This window comes from Ammodytes marinus, assembly GCF_949987685.1.
Source record: "Ammodytes marinus genome assembly, chromosome: 9".
In the NCBI taxonomy this organism is placed as follows: domain Eukaryota; kingdom Metazoa; phylum Chordata; class Actinopteri; order Uranoscopiformes; family Ammodytidae; genus Ammodytes; species Ammodytes marinus.
The window spans coordinates 24,639,285-24,659,253 of NC_137213.1; the positions used below are offsets into that span (position 1 = coordinate 24,639,285).

The following is a 19,969-nucleotide window of genomic DNA, read 5'->3' on the forward strand; positions in this document are numbered from 1 at the left end:
GATTTATCAGAAAATAGCATCATTATAGCCTTAACCAACCCTATAATGGGCTATCGGTTCACATCCAGGCTTTGAAAGCATTGGCATGATAGCTTGCACCTATTTTAGTACAGTATTTTATTGAGTAATGTATTTTAATTAATGTGTTCTATGTGTGTGTGTATGTTGGATGTGAGTGGACCATCTGAGTCTATAACAAAGATTATATATACATATGGTGCCTTGTTTTTTAATGTAATAATTCATTTCCTCAGTATAACACAATCTTTTAGTCACGAAAAAGAGATTTGAAAAAAATGTATTTTTGCTGTACTCTGCCTTTGCTGAAGAAAAACAGTGCATGTGTACAGTTGCATGTTTTTCTGTCCTTTTGAATACTAAATAGCCAATATGGATCATTTTGGTTAAAGGAGAATAAGAAACAAGAATGTGTGTATGTGTGTATTACCTTATACAGTATGTCTGGTTCCTTTCGCCCTTTAGATTGTAAAAAGTACATATGTCCATATCAGGGTTTAGAATAAAACTAGGAGATGTCTTTAAACCACCAATTAGGCCTCTAAAAATGAATGTGTATGCATGTATAATTTAGGCTGTTTATTGCATAATTTAAGTTGTGATAAGTATTGTATAGCTGTATTGCTCATTATCATAGCTAAGATACCAACAGTACAATCTTTCTAAAAATCGTGTATATTATTCATGCAACTTCTGCTCCTCATTTGATTCATCAGAAGCATGTCATCAATGTGTAAACGTATATATAATATTACAATGGAGTGGAATGGGGGAAAAGCCTTGCTGTTGTACCTCAAAGTCCAGGATGGGACTAGAAGGATGTAACAGACTATAAAATGTAGTTCACACTTTAGTTCATTGCACTGCAGAAAAACACACACACACACACACACACACACACACACACATACACACACACACACACACACACACACACACACACACACACACACACACACACACACACACACACACACACACACACAAAGTACTTAACAATAACTCCACCATAAAACAACTCCACATAGCCTCTTTGGAGACGTGGCAGGAAAACAGTTAGAACAGCAGACTCGGCCATTACAGTCACAAAGTAGTACAACATGCACATGCTTCCTGTGAAACTCTACTATGCCTTCAACTGCTCCAAAACCATTTCACCCAGTGCACCAGAGTTTCTACTCTCACATTACGTAATATTATTTTATCATGCCCCCCCCCCCCTTCTTCCAGCCCTCCCCTACCCACTAAAAAATCCATCTCCATAGCGACACATTCTCATCCATGCTTCACAGAAAATGATTGGCTACTGAATCAAATGGTTGTTCTGTGTATCTTTAACATTTTATAACTTCTGCATCCATGTCTACCTTTGGTATATCTTACATAAAAGCCCAAGGCCTCTGACTCTTCTATTTATGTCCTTATGTGATGTCTTCCGCCTCTGTAGGCTGTTACAGAGGCTGAGAGTCGAGGGATCGTTGACTACAGCGATCCAGACAGTTTTTGAAAGCAAGATTATGACAATGTAGAGCGGAAGTTCTTTGTTTTGGTTTGTTCTGCATTCTGTACAATATAAAAACCTTTTATTAGTCTAATTTCTTAAAAAACATAATGAGAGTCAATCTGTATCATGTGCAATCTCTCCAAATGCCTTAAAAAACACCTTCTCTCATTCAGTCTTTTAGCATTAGCGATGGGTTCCCACATGAACACGCTATTTTCTGCCAAGGTTTTTTTTTTTGTATTACACCATGGAGGTATGTATTGTTTGTTTTCTCTGTGCACTTCCCACTGATTTGAAGTGGGCAAGAATTGGTAAGAAAAAGGTGATGTCATTTACTTTGGTGCACCAATCACAGCATTTGAATCAGAATCTTATGGTTAATCAAATCCATCCCACACAGTTCAGAGGAAGCAGATTAACTGGGTATATAACAATTACACCCTGCATAAAGAAATGTTCGCAACATTGGTTTCTTCTCATTTTGTCATGAATATTTAATGTTATGGAGAAATACTTGAAGTCAAGTTTCCTGGGGCTTTAAGAAACCATCCATGTAATTGCAGAGGCCATCTGTGGACCCCTGCTGCGTCGCCTCTGTCCCTCATGTGCTGTCAGCTCTTTACTGTACTGTATACTTTCTGAACAGGCAGAAGAACCAAAAATCTACAAAACATCATCATCGGGGCATGTTTATGACAACGATGTATTCGCTTGGTGAGGTACGGTGTGTTTACTTCTTGTTTTATCTTTGTAATTAAACCATTGTGTGACATTTGCAAATGTCATAAAGTCAGCAGACAATGTTAGTGATATAATTTATACAGCAGTAATATCAATCAAAGGTTAGCTAACTAAAAACTAGCTTACATTGGCCATACATCACTGAACATGCCAGACCAGGTTGAAATGAGAAAAGGGTGCATTTAGTGTTTATGATTTAAAGCTATAGTGTGTAATTTGTGTTGGCCCCATGAGTAATTCTGAGTAATAACAACAACGCTGTCGGTACATCTACATGATGTAAGCCTGTTGTGATCGCGCATGGATTTTATACCTTCTGCTGTAAATCCTTTTTTTTTCTTATCAGTAAAATCTTGGATTTTTCTGATCTCCTACGCCAGTGTCGGGGGCAACACCACTTGTAAACGCTGCCATACTGAGAAATACAGATACTTATGTGGAAGTGATAAGCTTAATCAAATTTGTGTCAACTCATTTGGCGATGGCTTGAATGTAACCGACATTCATTTATATGAAAAAGCTATGCACTATAGCTTTAAGTTTTTGATTTTTGAGTTAAGTTATGTGCTATTTTTTTCCTCATGTTTGCATTTATGACCTAGAAAATGTTTCCTAAAACTCAAAGTTTGACTAATGCTTATAGAGCTACTTGTTTTCACAGGGGCTTTAAGATAATAGCAGATATTTAGTTGTGTGGTTAGCCGGGAGTTTTTTCCAGAACACAAGACAGCACAAGAACACAAGACAGCACTTATCATGCAAAAAAGTGAGTTAGTTCAAAGAGAGTAAATTCAGCCTTGACCTGATTCTAAGCACCCTGTTATCTCCCTTCAAAATGTCAAGTTACTGAACACACTGATCAGGGCATGAAAGTACTTATATGTATATTATGTCCTTCAGTCCCAGAGATTAGAATTTCCATTTTGGGCAAAAGGGCCTCTGAAAAGCCAAACAACACATACTGAGTGTAGAAAACTGTAAAGGTTACTGAGCCTTATCTGCAATTATGCAAAAAAAACACAGATTGGCCAAACCCATGTTCATTGATACAAAGGGCATCTGCAATGCCTTGATGTTGCTTCCTCTCCGACCTGCAGAAGCGTAGCATGCAGCACATCCTAGAGGAAAATATAGGCAAGAACGGCTGACTTTACACAAGTCACACCTCGACATGCATTTGAATAATGAATACAGGCAATTAAACTTTAAATCCCCCGCAATCCTAAAATAATTCAAATGGCTAATTAACGAGTCGTTTTTTTCAAATGTGGTTTTAATTCAGGAGCTTCTCATTTGCACTTAAGACATAGAGAGGAATAGTTTTGGATAACATCTTTCTGGTTTAGTCACATCCAAGACTTTGTATTTAATTTTAACACTTAAAAAAATAAGTTGTATTCCAACACTAGAAATAAATATAAAGAAATCTGTAAAGCTCCCCACTCTTTGACCCTCTCCTTCTTTCAATCAGCTCCACTGGCAGGGAGATGCTAAGATGTTGACAACCCCATTGTGTCAACCGTTTGGTTTTCAGCGACAGGTTTCTTTTTTCTTTTTTTTTTAAGAGGAAGAAAGTCTCTGGATTTGAGATGAGTATTTTGAACAGGGGTCACGAGGAGAGAAAAAAACGGTATCTCTTATCTTTTCATCGACACCTGGTCACATAAATAGTTCTGTTTAAAAAGAATGGCTTTCATCTTCAGTCCCATCTCTGAATATTTAATGTGAGAGCAATGGTGCCCCCTTGTGTAAAATGTCATTTATAGTCCGATGGTGATCTGCATGTGAAGTTGATTCTAATAGGAGTTGGATCACCTCTACACCGGGTACTGAGGTGTGTTTTAAAAAAATAAATATTATTCCACACTCATACAGTTCCCACTGCGGTACATTTCTACTGATTGTCTCAGAAGTGTAGGGCATTCCGTCTGTTGGTCTTTAGCCTCTCGTGCTCCTGAGACATAGGCCTACTGTAGCTCTATCCTCCACAGTCAGAGCTTTGGGCACACTGCACTGTCCTGGGTTCAACCAGGCGCTTGTAGGACAGCGCTGTCATAATCTGCAAAAAAATTAACAAGGTGGTATGGCTTTAAAAGAAAATACAGAGCAGCGGGGGATGAGCAGAGGTTATCAAATACATGCTGAGTGATATGGACTTTACTGGAAAATAGCTAGCCTACTGTTTTTCAATCCTATGTGGAACAAAATGTGTTTTCTTAAACCACAGCTTTTAATGTTTTTTATAATGGAGAATGTTGGCTACATACAGGTTAAGGATCAAATATGAAAAATAAAAATAAATGAGAGGCAGCACTTGTTTAAAGCAATAACCATGTCGATTCCATCTCCATGAGTAGGCCTAATTCAATTAAAAGTTAAGCTATTGGTAAACATTTTGGTCAATACATACAGTCTGTGGCCAACTGTGGTCATTTTTTTCAGCCATTTTTTTATATTCGAGAGATCATTGAGGGGCGACCTCATTTCCAGTCAAGTATGATATGATTCCAGCACCAGCAGCCGGTTAGCTTAGCTTAAGATGTAGTCTAAAGTCAAACCCTAACTAACACTCTTTTAAAATCACAAATTGTCCTCTTTACATAAAATGTAACATGTTTATTCATGAGCGTTAGATGTGCTGGTAGGTGGATTTGAAATAAGAAGCTACAGCCAGAGACACTTAGCTTAGCATAAAGACAGCGAGAAAGAGAACGATTTACAAAATCCATTACATCCATTACCTTTTGACTTAGACTAGCTGTTTCCTGTCCTTATTCAAAGCTAAACTATTTGGCTGCTGACTCTTGGTTTCATATTTAGCAGATGGATATTGGAGGAATCAATCTAAAAGAAAAACTTGATCAAGCTTAATATTTACACACATTAGCGTCCTAGGGTTAGGGTTATTCATGGGCTATATTACTTACTGAGATCATTATGAGGAGCGCTAGCATCATGCCCAGCATTATGTACAAATTATTGGTCAATCCTCCAGCCCACAATGGACCCAAGATGGTGGCCAGCCCCCCAACTGAGCGTCTGACACCTTGGCTGAATCCTTTTGGTGAAGCATCAAAAAAGTATCAAAGGTTATTTCTTTCATCTACAAACATTACAATATGGCTCAAAAGCTGAAGCATGTGTAGACTGTGTCCACGCATCACATATGCGGAGCGGCAATCTGTTGTTTTAATATGTCAAACCGTGCAAATGGCGCCAAAGTAGAAGGAGCCAACCTTGTGTTTTCTCTGCTGTGACTTTGGAGAAGAGAGACACCTGAGACACAGCCACGAATGGCAGCCCCAGCAACTGCAGAAACACTCCAATGATGAAGGCTGTCATCTCCCATCCATAACCACCTGCAAGATATAACCCTGGATTAATGCACCGCAGTTGTTTGCCCCCAAACATAAAATCAAACAATTACCTGTACTGACTGTCATTTAACACAAACGCATAACCGAAATCTATGTATATTTATCAATCTATTAGCTACCTCTTTTTTTGCCATTTCAGGGATTAAAAGTGTGCAACAGATCGTTAGCAATCTCTATTTATCCCGTTTCCTTCAATTCCTTCCACAAATGGGTTGGCACCACCAGAGATACCTCTCTCTCTCTCTCTGAAAACCAAACCACCGCCAAGCTGGCAGCCGCTACATTTTTGTTCTCTGCTGCCTTGCATCATGCACATGTTGGTGTGAATTTGTGCCCACTCAAACTGTTGGATGTTCCTGTTTAGGCTGAAATAGCTCTGTAATCCTAAAATCTAAATAAAATATCAAATATGTTTCTTAGTAGTGGTTTCAGAAGAAAAATAAGACAGATATTTCTTCAGGTATGTGCCTTCAGATTTATTTCTTTGTTCGGTTGCTTGAACCGTAACTCTAACAAATGGCAAACAAATGTAGGGTATTGCCTTAACGAACAGCATGTTTACCCAATTAGATTACTGTAATCCTTTTATATGTACTCAGCCCACCCCCAGCACCTGTCACTTGCAATCAGAGCGATAAACGCGGCAAGATGCAACAGACGCAGGCCAACATGAGAGGAACCAGTTTGCCTGTATATGATCTCCCGCTGGCCTGCCAGAGCCTTTGAGTGATATCATTTACAAAGCACATTCAATTCAGCCCAGTGTGTAACCCAGTACGGCTCAGCACACCGGCACAAGTCACACAGAGAGAACCTGCAACGGAACAGGAGGCATTTTTATAGGTAGAGTCAGCGATCCTGGAGAACGCTTGTTGTCAAAATCACTTTATTTCAGAAATCAGTGAATATTTCTTCCTGATCCGCTCCCATGTGCGCTGGAAAAATCTAGTGTTAATACACAGCGTATGCTCTGTAAACTGGTATGTAAACAAAGGGTATTTAAACAAAGGGGCACCAGAGTAGCTAGCACTGAATTTGTATTCAGTGCACACACAGTGTAGGAACAGGTAGCGGATCATGAGCAGATATTCATTGATTTAGATTTAGAGTGCTTTAAAAAACAAGCACTCTCTAGAATCGCAGAATGCACCTTTAAAGGAGAAGTAAGTGATATTTGTTTGTTAATATAGGTGTTAAATCACTCTATATTCATACAGCAATCACTTAAAAAGTATGTGCAGTTCATAACAGAGGGCTCCAAGTTATTCAGTTTTGCAGTAATTGCCAGATACATTTTTGAGTATCCCGCTCGTTTTTTATCCAACAGAGCGCTATAAAGAGGCGGGTCTCTGTGCCCGTGAACGACGACTCTACTGCTACTCTCCATTGCAGCACTATCTGACGGCTGCACGTTCATGTGGTGGTGACGTAGGGACAAAGGAGAGGACTGCTAACTGCAGTCGCTGACAGGAAGTTAGCTAAAACGACCATATCACTTACTTCTCCTTTAAGTATGTACTTGCCTTTTTGCATGTGTGTGTGTCTTTGGCATGTGTGTTTGTGTATGTTTGCTTTTTTTCCCAGACAGGTTATAGCACCTCGGGGGTTGCTGAGGAAGGCCAGGCACCATACACAGGCGGTGCAGCAGATGCCAAGGCCCACAGCTAGCACGGCGCGGTCAGCCACCTTCCTGCTCAGCCAGCGCACGAAGAAGAAGCCCAGGATGACCTCCACCCCGCACAGGCTGTACATCAGGCTGTTGCCCAGCTCACCAAAGCTGAAGTAGCGCTGGGTCATAGGAGTCACCATGGTCTGGGGAGTTTTTTTTTATTTTTTTTAAGAAAAGATGTTTTTCGCAAGGTCAGTGAGTCAGACAAAAAAATGATTCAGACACAGCTGGAGGTGGAGATTTCTTATTAGAGGTGAACCGAGGAACCTTTTAAGTCCTGCAAAAGGCATTTCGTTTAGTCCCAGCTCAAAAGAAAAATCGTTCTGTTTTGATATTAAAATGATTATACGGGGTCAGGTGGTCAGCACAGTGTGTGACTACAGTTTAATGAGAGAGAGAGAGAGAGGAGGGCCCTCTTCATAATTCAGCTCACAATGTTGATTAGGTGCACCTGTTCTATCACTTTTACTTAGAGCGATAAGCGACACTTGATTATTTTCTCGAAGTGAGAGAGGGCCAGGTCTTTCCAGGTAAGGTTGAGATTGATGCAGTTTGGACGAAGACCCGGGGTAAAATAGTGTGACATTGTGTTGAAATGCTTGGGAAAACTCGGGCTGATGGATCTCAACGGTAGCTGCTCTCACCTCCAGCGCTGTCTGATTGAAGAGAGTGATGAACTGAGCCGTAAGGAGAACAACCACCTCTTCTCGCAGGAACTCTGCAGAGTGAAAAACAGACAGATAAACGGAGAGGGGGCAAAAAAAAAAAAAAACAGGCAAACCAAAGAGAGATAGTCATAAAACAGGCTCAAGTGGTGCCATCGAATTGAAAGTTTCGACTGGCAAGTTAGGCTGTGGGAAAAAGTAAGTTTAGAGAGAAAAAGAAAATTTAGGACTATCTGAAATAATGCTAAGAATCCTGGCTGGTCGGTCATATGTTGATCCTCCAGACCAACAAACTGTCTATTTCTATTTCTATTTCAACATAGTTAAGTGAGAGCTTTGTTTTTTGTTTTTTTGTCATTATCATCAAAACATACAAGAAGAACATTTTATTAGAATACATTTTGAGACCAGCTTTTCCTGGAACAGAAACTCCCTCATGGTCTTGGAGAGGATGCAAAATGAATTGGGCTTGCTGCTAAATTTGGAGGAACGTGCCAGATGGCTTGAGGAATGGCTTGATATTACAATGTGTGATCTACTGTGGTCCAGTTCCCTCTGTTCAGTGTTTTCTCGATTATTTATCTGATTTCCTTTTTGTGCATGTTGTGTATGTGTACTGAACGGTATGGTGGATATTGTCTTTGATAACAACTATGTTATAATGTAATATAAAACATTAATTCCAAGACATTTAGGGGGAAATGGGATTATTCCCTGCCTTGGTGATGGATAAAACATTGATACAACTTTCTTGTCTTTACATTCAATATAAAGCTAAGGCCAGAAACTAGTTAGCATAGCTCCGCATAAAGACTACAAACAGGTTTTATATGTATTGTATTAATAAGTGAGCTTTAGAGGTGTTGTAAGGCATCTCTTTGAATCTCTTTGAGGCAGACTAGCTGTTTCCCTTTTCTTTCATTCTCTATGCTTTGTCAAGTTAACCAGCCGCATGCTGTAGCTACATATTTAGCACACAAACATAAGAACGATATACATTTTCTCATCTAACTTTCAGCAAAAAAGTGTTCAAGCGTATTTCCCAAACTATTCCTCCTAACCCTTATTCATTGTTTATATACTGCTTATCAATTTTAAATAGTTAACTCTCTCCAAAAGCTTAAGCTTCCACAGGGTTACTCTGGCCGTTTGTGATGCACAACCCCAACCAGAAATCAAAAGACTTGATGAAACAATGTGAAAGGTCTGCCTGAGTTTCAAAGATTCCTTGCTCATACACAAAAAGTCAGGGGAGGATCAATAATTCAGGGGAGCGGCGAACACTAACACTCCTGCGGTATGTGCAGGAGCTGCACACATCCTCCAGTTTTGCTCCCCCACTTTCTGCCGTTGTAGATTTTCTTCTTCAAAACAAAAAAATAAATCAATAAGAAGAATGTTGGCCACGTTTCCAATTCTGTCTCCATTTCATCCACAAGTCAACCACAGCAAACCAGTCAATAAAAAAGGAAGTCTGCTATCCATCCCTTTGCCACATCTTCAAAGAGTGAGAGAATCGATGCAGAGGTTTGACACACACACACACACACACACACACACACACACACACACACACACACACACATACACTCACAGACTAGCAAAGTACAGAAAAAGGTAATCGATAGCGACACACAATCACTGCTTGCATCCTATGTAAACGTACTATGACACTGATCCAATAGGACACCCAACATCATTTATATACATTCACACATACACCCTCTGACATGAAGCAGGCACATACCCACGCAAGTCCAATCAATACACAGTGAATTTGAACCGACATGTCACAAATAATTCCTCAGAGACACCTGGAGAGTGTGTGTAGTTATGTTGTTAGTAATTTGTGTGTGTGTGTGCACGCTTCAGATACCAAACAAGGGGCATTGGCAGTGACACCTCTTCCTACCTGAACCCACCACAAGCTAGGGGCAAAGGGAGCATTGACTATCATTGCTAGGGACAGACAGGCACTCAAAAGCTGCTCCGCTCACCGTTGCTGGCGCTGAAGTTTTTGAAGGGGTTGGAGACAGCTGCCTGTGCACTGTTGACTTGCAGCACCTCGGAGGCGGTGGAGGAAGCTGTCTCCGATTGGTCAGAGTTGACGGCTCTGTAGGTGTGAACTGGCTCCTCGTCAAACCCCACCAGCGGTACCTCCTCCTCATCGCTACCTTCCTCTTGCTTCATCTCCACCATCACTGCCCCCCCCTCCGAACTGATGGGCGGTACATCCCAGTACATCGTCAGGACAACAAACTGGACCAGCACCCACAACAGGCACATGAAGATCTGAGAATATACGGATATAAAAAAGAATATCCTGATATGTGTTATGCATACCCTCATTTTCAGGTTCAAGTTGGGTTATCTACTAGAAACTCTTTTCATAGTGTAGTGTCCGGTCTCCTCTTTTCAGCCTTTGTCTGAAATGCTCCGTTTTATAGCCTGTCATAGCTTCTCCCTTTATGACATCATAAGAGGAAAAGCCACTGGGGTTTTTGAACACAGGTTTTCAGAAAGGTAAAGAAAAAGAAACAGAGCTTTTTTCTCATACTTTGGGAGTCTTTCATCGCAACCGGGGCCCCAAATAAATGTTGAAAAAAAAATTTTTGAAGTGCATTTTGCATAATAGGTGACCTTTAACTGCCAAATTATATTCTTCTGCCAGCATCAAGATGCTTGAAAACCATCAGGAGAGATTAAGTATTTGACATGCGGAGGAGAGCGATCAAAACACAAAGCATGTCTGGCACGCTGAAATAAAGGGAGATGTGCTGTCGAATTATGTGGAAAAATGGATGTGGGCGTATGGAGCTTTGTTATATCTCACTTAAGCTGCATCCATTCTACAGGTGTTTAATTCAGAGACTCTTGAGACGGAAATAGATCGATACGGGTTGTTACAGGCCTGAGTTTCGCTGCAAGCGTTTTGTATTCTCCAACCTCAGAGGAGAACAAAGCAGGCAAGAAAAAAAAAACTTGCGAGCCAGTAGGAATGCACAATGTTAGAGCCACTATTTCTCAAGATTGTTTCTGTATTCATGAGTTTTTTTTTCTGGTGGAGCTTAGATTACTCATTATTCCGAATGCTGTTACCCCGGGAGACGTGTATTTGTTCACAACGAAGGGCCCCAGTTTGAAATCACACAGTCGCAGGAACAGGTTGAACGCCGGGCCTGGAGAGAGACAGGGAGGAAGAGATGGAATAAAAAAATAGAGGATGTTTGGAGACAGCAGCAGCCTACACCTCAGTGTTTCCAGTGGGAGACTGACCGACAAGGAGGCCAGCTTGACGACAGGCCATGATGGCTGCAAAGATGCCGGCGCGCTCCTCAGGCCGAGTGCTCCGAGTCAGGAAACCAAAGATGGAGGAGCCGGCTCCTGCACCGACACCTGAGAGGAAGACAGCCTCCTTCTGTTACGTCTCCACAACGCACACACATACACACACTCACACTCACACACACACACACACACACACACACACCTGCTGATACAGTCTAAATGCTTTGGGTGTTATTTCATAACACGCATGCATGTGTGTGTGTGAGTGAGTGTGTTACCTGCTACAAGTCGACTGCTTAACAACAGCCACTTTGAATATCCAATGAAGTACATAAAGTTGCCTGAGAACATAAACAAATATATGAATTAATTAATAATTATAATAGAAAATCATGCTTGGCAACCAAAAGCTCATATCTAGTGTGAAACAAATGCTTTACATGGAGGTTGTGTCCAAAACATTGCTAGCAACATAGTCAAGACTGAAATAGTTTAACAATTTGATTGATTAATGGTTCCCGGAGGATGAAACCTATTTACCTTTGTAATACCTGACTTTACCTGAAGAACCAACACCAGGTTGATATTTCTGATTTTGTGTAAAATTAAATATGATAGGGTACTAGCGAATGTTAGCATTCTAACTTGCTAAGCTGAAGAGTGAGCATTGTTGCATTGTCACTGCGAGCATGTTAGCATGCTGGCATTCATTTTAGCTATTGTGTAGTAGTGGGCGAGTATTTTTTAAACATTGTTAGCCTAGTCACTAGGCTAACAATGTTTAAAAAATAGAATAGAATATTTAATTAATTAATAGAAGGCTGATTACACTAGGCCCTAGTGTAATCAGCCTTCTATTAATCCAACTACATTGGAGGAGTGGAGGGGTACACTATGGACAAGTCGCCATGCATACACATGAAGAGAGACAACCATTCATGCTCAAATTAATTTTCTAATTACCAGTCTAACTACCGAACCAGCCAGCATTATATCCTATACATATAGTCAAATTATCCTCACAATAGGCTACATTGTAAAATGGTAGTGCACAACTTTTGTTTGCTAACTGAGAGTTAACAATCATGCATTGTGCAGACGGGGAAATACTCATTCAAATGGCTTCCAAATTAAAGGAATGACTTAAGAGACATTGTCCTCTAGTATATCCTTTACAGAGTGTATGGTCCAGTGGCTTCTTAAATCTGACTCTCTTTTTTAATCATGTGATTTGTCTCGTGTTTTGATGACTCACCAGCAATCTCAAAAAGATTGGAGAAAAGGATGATGGACTTTGTAGTTTTGCTCCGGTCTGACCAAAACCCAAAGAGCGGGCCTGTGAGCAGCCCCGACAGACTGAAGGCAGACAGACCCAGACCCAGGAAGTAAGGAGGGGCCTCTAAAATCTGGAGGTACCTCCATATCGTAGGCAAAATGACGGCTACCACCACCAGAGATGGATATTCGAGTAGGCATGTGGAGGAAAAGGACGGAGACATGTAAAGCTCTATTGCAGGGGTGGCCAACCAGTCAGAGACAAAGAGCCACATTTTTTACTGTGTTACTGCAAAGAGCCACATCGTACACACGGGTACACACAGTGGCGATTCCAGGACATTTTGACTGGGGGTGGCCAAGGTGGGCCACAGAGTTAGAGTGGGGTGGCCATCGCACCCCTGAATGAATAGCATGTGATATGCTGTACAACCAATTCAAAGATGATTTATAATCCCAAATGCCCAAATCATGTTAGTATCCATTGTAATGTTTGTCAGAAAACTAAACCCCTGAAGGGGGGTCTGGGGGCATCCCCCTCAGAAGATTTTTTTGTGTTTTTAACATGTAATCTAAGCATTCTGGTGCATTCTGGCGAAGATAATAAAGGAAAAAGTCAATATTTATTTCAGCTCAGATGAATAGTAAAATTAGCAAGACAACATAACTTGCTAGCAGACAGATGCCTAACAACTGCACAGAGGGACGGATGACCACTAGCTTTTGACCAAATATCTTGCTAAAAAAATAAACCTTTATTTATGAAAGTCTGCCCTTGCTAAGAACATGTTACACTCGCTAACTACAAACTTTAATTTTTGTATTCAGATTTAAAAAATCTGTGCCTATACACATGCATGCGTGGCGCGCATGTCACAAGCACACTTATGCTGTTTTCAAGACCTTTGCTGACCAGAGACCAGTTCTAGTGGCCACAGTCCTACCATTAATTTAGTAATTGAAAATTGCAAACTGATCTCATATCAGTGGATTGGAGTGTTTGTGTGATGAACTACCTATCAAAAAAAGTTAAGAAAGAAAAAAAATACACATCATCTCTGAACTAGGATACATATCAGGAAAAAAATGTAATTAAAAAAATAAAATTAAAATAAAAAATAATTAAGATTTCAAGGGGGGGGGGGGCGTTTTTTTTTCGCGGGGAGCTTGCACATGCATGCACAAGCATTATTTATTAAAAAAAAAAAAAAAAAAAAAAAAAAACAGGGGGCCCCACACTAGGACTTAAAACGGGCCCCCAGATCGTTAAAGCCGCCCCTGTGATAATGACAGGACTGGACTCCTACAGTACTAAAGACGACAGGGCAGTCATTTTCAACAATGAACATTGTGTGCACTGCCTCACACACAAACTCTCAGTTCAACCAAGTCCACAAACAAAAATATAACAATTTAAAATAGCGTTTTTCTCTTACTATGCATGTTGCTTTGTGGGACTTACTTTTAGCATGGAGAGAGCTGAAGTGGCGCCGAAGATTTGAAGCCTTGAAATGCGCAAATGACACCTGGCATATAAGGCAGAATGGCCTGCCATAACGTTCAACAAAAAATATGAACTCTAGTTTACTCACGGAAAACCTCCCTCCAAGCTGAGCGGGCAGTTTTATGTTGCGTCCGCACCAAACGTTTGCGAACGTTATGTTGCGTTGCGAACAGGCATACACATAGGGCCTACACATTAATAAAATAAAAAATGAAATAATAGACAACATGTAAAACGAACGTAAGAGCCGCATGAAACGTTTGCGAACATGCACACACATAGGCCCACACAAAAAAAAAGTATAAAAAAAAAAAAAATTATAATCACATAATTTGATATGAACTGAAGAGCCGCACGAAGCTGGGCAAAGAGCCGCATGCGGCTCGCGAGCCGCGGGTTGGCCACCCCTGCTCTATTGACACCATTACCACATGTATTCAAGTCCATAAAGCATGTCATAATGACCTTACCGTACTCAATGCCGCTCAACATAAATATCAGTCCAAGGGTAAAAAAAGTTAGATTTCTCTTTTGGTGGTTATCCATAGTGGTCGTTGACTTGCTGCCTTTTTTATATGGCGACCTCTGTCAGCGTATGTTGTCCAGAAATGTTGTTCAGTGGCATAATCACATAACAGGAGACGCTGTGATTCCAATTTACAACTGCTGGCCAGGATAATCAAAAGGAATTCGACAAAGAGTTGTATGGGGTCATTTCAGAACTTTCTCAGAGACAGAAAGCAGGGCCCGTATGAGGTTTTAGGAGAGACTCAAACGGGGGCCCAGACCATGCAGGAGAGAATATATCAAAATCATCAAGCAAAAAAATCCAGTTTGAAATGTTTGTAGTAGTCCATTTCCATTATGCCCTTATGTTAAAGATGGAATTCTCTCTGAGACCCATCTGAAGTGCAGCACCAAACTGTGAGCCTCATGGTCAAGGCAATGTCTCGTGTTACCCGGTGAGGTAAAGTACACCGAGCCTGCTTTATACATTTTTAATCTTGTTTTCTTCAGTTTCATCAAAAGCACTTCATTCTCCCCCAACTATGTGAAGAAATGGGCCCTCTTGTAGCATATGGATATAAATAACTTTGCTGTGTTTCAGACGTTTATTTGCCAGCTCGCAAATACAATACAACCCCACACAGTAATAAAAACACATACAGGTGATGTACAATATATCACATAAAGCACATCTACATCCCAGAATATGAACGATTACCAACAGAGCGTGTGAAAATAGGGTTGAGGAAAATATCCCACCAAATAACACTCCATTATGTTCAATACTGACTAAATTAGGTATGACAATGCTGCGTGTTACATTGAATAGTTGGCCCCATTTTCAAGCTGCCGTGGTGTTCCTGGCCTTGGGCTTGTTATATTAAACAGAACTGTCACCAAGTTAATACCTCCATATGTTTTTCCAGAAACTCATGAATAATACAATGAGTTCTGATTGTTTGAATAACACATATAAACTTGGTCAGTGTCATGCAGTCAAAGCACACAGAGTTGGAGACAATCCGGTGGGTTTCGAGACCGTCAGGCCTACAGGACAATGAAAGGTCGCAGGACACATGTGTTTGGGTCAGGAGCTCTTCTGTGTTTGTGTTCACATGTGGGTAAAGGTGGGTGATCTGGCATATAATCGTATCTTCATGCCTTTTCTTTCCTGCTCTCAAACATGACCTCATGGAGAGTGTGTACTCAACGGTGCAGTGTTGCCGTGCTGTTTCTTTCTGTGTAAAAAGGGGAATAATCAATAAGGGATTCATTCAGCTCTTGCATGACAAATTGCTGCATCCAGCTGAGCCACACGGGCCCACCGAGAGGCCATTAGCATCCTACCTGCCTTACCTGTGGTGGTTTCTATAGAAACACACATGAGAGTGGAAGGTGTTGCCGCACTCACCTTTGAGCCTTGGCAAACAACAGGGGGGTTCCCCGGTGAATAAACGGCAATCTCTTCCACTCAGTGACTCAGGCAGCGCACTGCATCAGAGCCTGTTGGAGCCGCCAGATGATCAGCAGAACATTTGACTTTCAGATACAGGGGCGCTTGTTAGGTGGATAAAGATACTTAGAGGCTGGGAGGTGGCAGAGGCTGAGATAGGAGTGGGCATGTTCTTGAGCACAGCCGCTCCCCGGAGGTCGCTCAGCATCCCCATCAACATCAACCTGCAGGGTGCTCGCAGGCGGCAGACGCGGTAAGGGCCAAGCAGCAAGGCTTCGAAAACACTGTTAGGAGTTCATTATGCGGGTAAACACAGGTGAAGTTGTCTAAAACTACATATTCAGACTTCCACCTCTGGAACTGGGCATATAAATACACAAAGGTTGAATAGCTGGTTGCAAAGATCTGATAGGTTTGAATTGACTGAAACGTATTAATGTTGCATTAAAGGGGTACCCGTGTAATTTCTCATTTCTAGGACAGTTTACAAGGAGTTCTATTCATCCTTTATAAACACTTGAATGATGCCCTATGTGGCTATGGAGGAGCTATCAGACAAAATAACGCTTGATGAGGTCTTCAATGTTCTGTACCACAATGCCTGTTAAGAACTAGGGGTGTGACTTTAAAAGACATTGGTTTTTACAGGCTTACAATGCTATTATATTGTATTTCAGTGTATGATACGTGTTTGTAGAACGAACAGGATATCTCAACCTCTGATGTCAAAATGTTGATAGTAAGGGTTTGGTACACACATTCATGTCCCTGTTACGTTGGACTATTATGACTTGATTGGTGATTCCCTGACTTGTCATCATGAGTTCAAACTAGCATGGTCAACAATCTACATGGTAAGCAAAATGTATCTTGTCATTGAAACATTAACTACAGACTTTGTTTATATAGATATAGATGTAGTTGAAGCACTAAATCTTTATGAGCTTTGCGTGTGTGTGTGTGTGTGTGTGTGTGTGTGTGTGTGCGTGCGTGCGTGCGTGCGTGCGTGCGTGCGTGCGTGCGTGCGTGCGTGTGTGTGTGTGTGTGTGTGTGTGTGTGTGTGTGGGACACAGGGAGATTTTCCACACAGCGACGGATCAAAAGCAGGAGTGGGGCAGAGGGGTGGATGGGCGTGGAGAGCAGCGAGCTCGGAGCCAAATGACAGTGCCTAGTGTTGGGGAGGACAGAGCCACCCTGCTGGGCTTCACCATGATGGCCTTCTCGGTGCTCATGTTCTTTGTGGTCGGCATCACTGTGGTCAAACCCTATGTTAACAGGTACACTGTCGCTGGTTGATGGTAAAAGATAATATCACATATTGCTTTAGTGTGTTTGCATGCTAACGTTTGCTAATTAGTGTGAGAAACCCTCTTAATCCAAAATCTGGAGAATATTTAAAAAAATCAGCCAAGGGATTACAATTCACCATTAAAGTTGGATGTGTCTATAAAAGGTTGTGGAAGGGGGCGCCCTTAGCTCAGTTGGTAGGGCGTCCCAGCCCATGGGCCTCGGCCAGCAGCGGACCCGGGTTCGATTCCAGCCCGCGGTCGTTCTCTGCATGTCACTCCCCTCTCTGCCCCATTTCAACTCTGTCTCTACACTATCAATAAAGCATAAAAATGCCAAAAAAAAATATATCTTTGAAAGGTTGTGGCAAATCAGCTCCATGGTTGTCAAGACATTTTACTCTGAATCAAAGATGTTAACACGGGGGATCAACTTGGTCATGAAGATCCATCCTGGGTAGGCCTACTATAAACATCTGAAGAAAGCTAACGGCAAATCATCCAGTCATTGAGCTGTCTCAGTCTGGAACAAAGTGATACTTACGGTATATTCAAATTTTGACTCACAAGTCAAGTTAACAAAATCAGTAGGATATCTCATAATTTTTTAAATCTTGATTTGAATCATGCATTTCATTTATTTTTTTCTTGTTCTGGAAGAAATGGTCTTCCATAGGCCTACTACCCTCTGCAACGTGAAGGGAAAAAAGTTCAAAAGGGGTCTACTCCCCTCTCACATCAGAGATCTAATAGGAAGCTATATTAATGATTGTAGTAACGTGTGTTGGAAGGCCTGGCTTGTGTATACGCCAACATTTTCCTCTCGTTTTTCCAGTAACTGGGAGGAGGCCAGCTGTGTTCTGTTGCAGACTGAAATCCTGGAGGAGTGGGTGGACTGCAGAGGCGTGAGCACTGTGCCTTGCCTGGTGGTGAAGGTTAACCTCACGGGCTCCAATCAGACGTTTTTTCTACACTTTGATGAGGAATCAGTCTTCCTCGCTCCCCAGGTAAGGATTTAAAGCAGTAAATTTCAGGTTTGAAGTACATCCTTCAAGCTTTTTTCAGCCTCGATTTGGTTCAGACACAAACCAAGTGTGTCTTGTCAACTGTAAGGGAGGAACACCTGCGGGATACTGGCCCTCGAGGGGGTTGGATTTGAACATTAGAGCTTAATGTCTGTGTACTACATCTGACATGAAGGACCAGTCTTTGTAAAATATCTTAATTTAGCTTCTAAGGACTCAAGAGTTATTGTAGTTTTCATTGAAGCCATCTAGGCAGGGAGTTGAGAAAGCACCTGAGGAAGTGGTAGAAGCAAAAACAAGAAAAAAGAAAGCGTGCTGAATAAGCTGACAGGATGGAACAACTAGCACTCCCCTAAATGCTGGACCCTTGTGGATAAGCCAGAAGACATCATTAGGAGATGCTCTCACGCTGCACTTCTGCTCTATTCACAGGAATTGTATGAAATATCTTTCAGTACAAGTGTGGCACTTGGAGGCAAGAAAATATATACTCTTTTTTGTTTTTTACCAACACAAAACTGAATAAAAAAAATAACTTTGCAGTGCTTCTTCTACAGTATCTGATCGTAGTCAGCCCTGCCAACTCCACCAAGCAGGTTACATTTTAATGTCTTTTCTTTTCCCAGTGTTTCTACATACCCAAATGTCTGATGGACAGAATAGAACTTCAGGAGGAAGCAGAGAAAGTGAAAAGCAACTTGGATCCTCGGCTGGGGACTTCCTCTTTGTGCCTCACCGATCGAAAGAGGCATCCCGGCGACGCCATTTTGAACAGGAAGTACACCCATAAGAAGGCCCTGTTTGGACTGCTGTGGCCCGGGCTGCTGCTGGCTGGGGGAGCTCTACTGGTGGGCCTGGTGAAGCTGACTCAGTACTTAGCCCATCTCTCCTCCGAGGTGTGCAGAGAGACCGCAGAGGGCAGGCTCACAACAAGACACACTCAGGACAAACTGTACAGTCTTCTCCGCAGTTCCAGCTTGCGCTCTCCTTCATGACATCCAGTTTTCACGCTGCAGGTCACATGCCAAACATATCATCTGTAAACATGGCGATGATGGTGCATTATGTGAACAGATCAAAGTAAATTGTTGTCATATCAAGTGCCATGCAGAAACCTCCTTTTTTTTCTCCAGTGTAGCTCCCAAATTATTTATCAGGACTCAAGAGGCCTCAGTCTGAACCCAAATTGTGACAAGCAGATGGCTGTGGTTCAGAGTGTGTTAAAGTATTGATGGCAATTTAAAAAGAAGTACATAAAGTGTCCCTTGTGCTGTTTTTTTTTTCTTTTTAATATTTAACACAAAAATCTCACCCAGATGGTTTTAACCTCAGCCTGCTACATCCTTCTTGTTGTGACATCTTTTCAGAGCAACTTAACACCATCTGACAGTCTTGTTCCGCTAACCGCCAGCAGTTTAACTTTTCACCTTGCCGCAGCGATTCAGAGTGTACCCCTGGGTGCTTCAGTTCCCTGTCACATCACTGTAGGGTGTGCTCAGAGATACAACAGAGCACCTTTTTGAACAACTTTCAACCAGAGAGGGCTGTTTAAAACTCTGCTTTCTTTAGCCACGTTCACTGACTATATTTACTGTATGAAAACCGCTGATTGGCTGATTCCGTGCCTGAGGGACGGCAGTTTGATTGATGATTGCAA

General features: G+C 41.6%; 2 protein-coding genes across 2 annotated transcripts; one reads left to right on the forward strand and one right to left on the reverse strand.

Moving 5' to 3' along the window:
• Positions 1-4,241: 4,241 nt before the first annotated feature.
• Positions 4,242-14,587, reverse strand: mfsd8l2 (major facilitator superfamily domain containing 8-like 2; the record flags this gene model as incomplete). The annotated part of the gene is made up of 11 exons (XM_080033691.1): positions 4,242-4,322; positions 5,191-5,321; positions 5,500-5,622; positions 7,239-7,452; positions 7,954-8,027; positions 9,972-10,266; positions 11,074-11,153; positions 11,251-11,370; positions 11,541-11,603; positions 12,518-12,703; positions 14,512-14,587. 11 exons carry the CDS (start codon positions 14,585-14,587, stop codon positions 4,242-4,244), a joined length of 1,443 nt encoding a protein of 480 aa, XP_079889817.1.
• Positions 14,588-16,168: 1,581 nt separating this feature from the next.
• kcnmb3 (potassium calcium-activated channel subfamily M regulatory beta subunit 3) lies at positions 16,169-19,307 on the forward strand (the record flags this gene model as incomplete). Its single annotated transcript, XM_080034259.1, has 4 exons — positions 16,169-16,254; positions 17,075-17,278; positions 18,123-18,294; positions 18,939-19,307. The coding sequence occupies 4 exons, from the start codon at positions 16,169-16,171 to the stop codon at positions 19,305-19,307; spliced, it is 831 nt and encodes a 276-aa protein (XP_079890385.1).
• Positions 19,308-19,969: the final 662 nt, after the last annotated feature.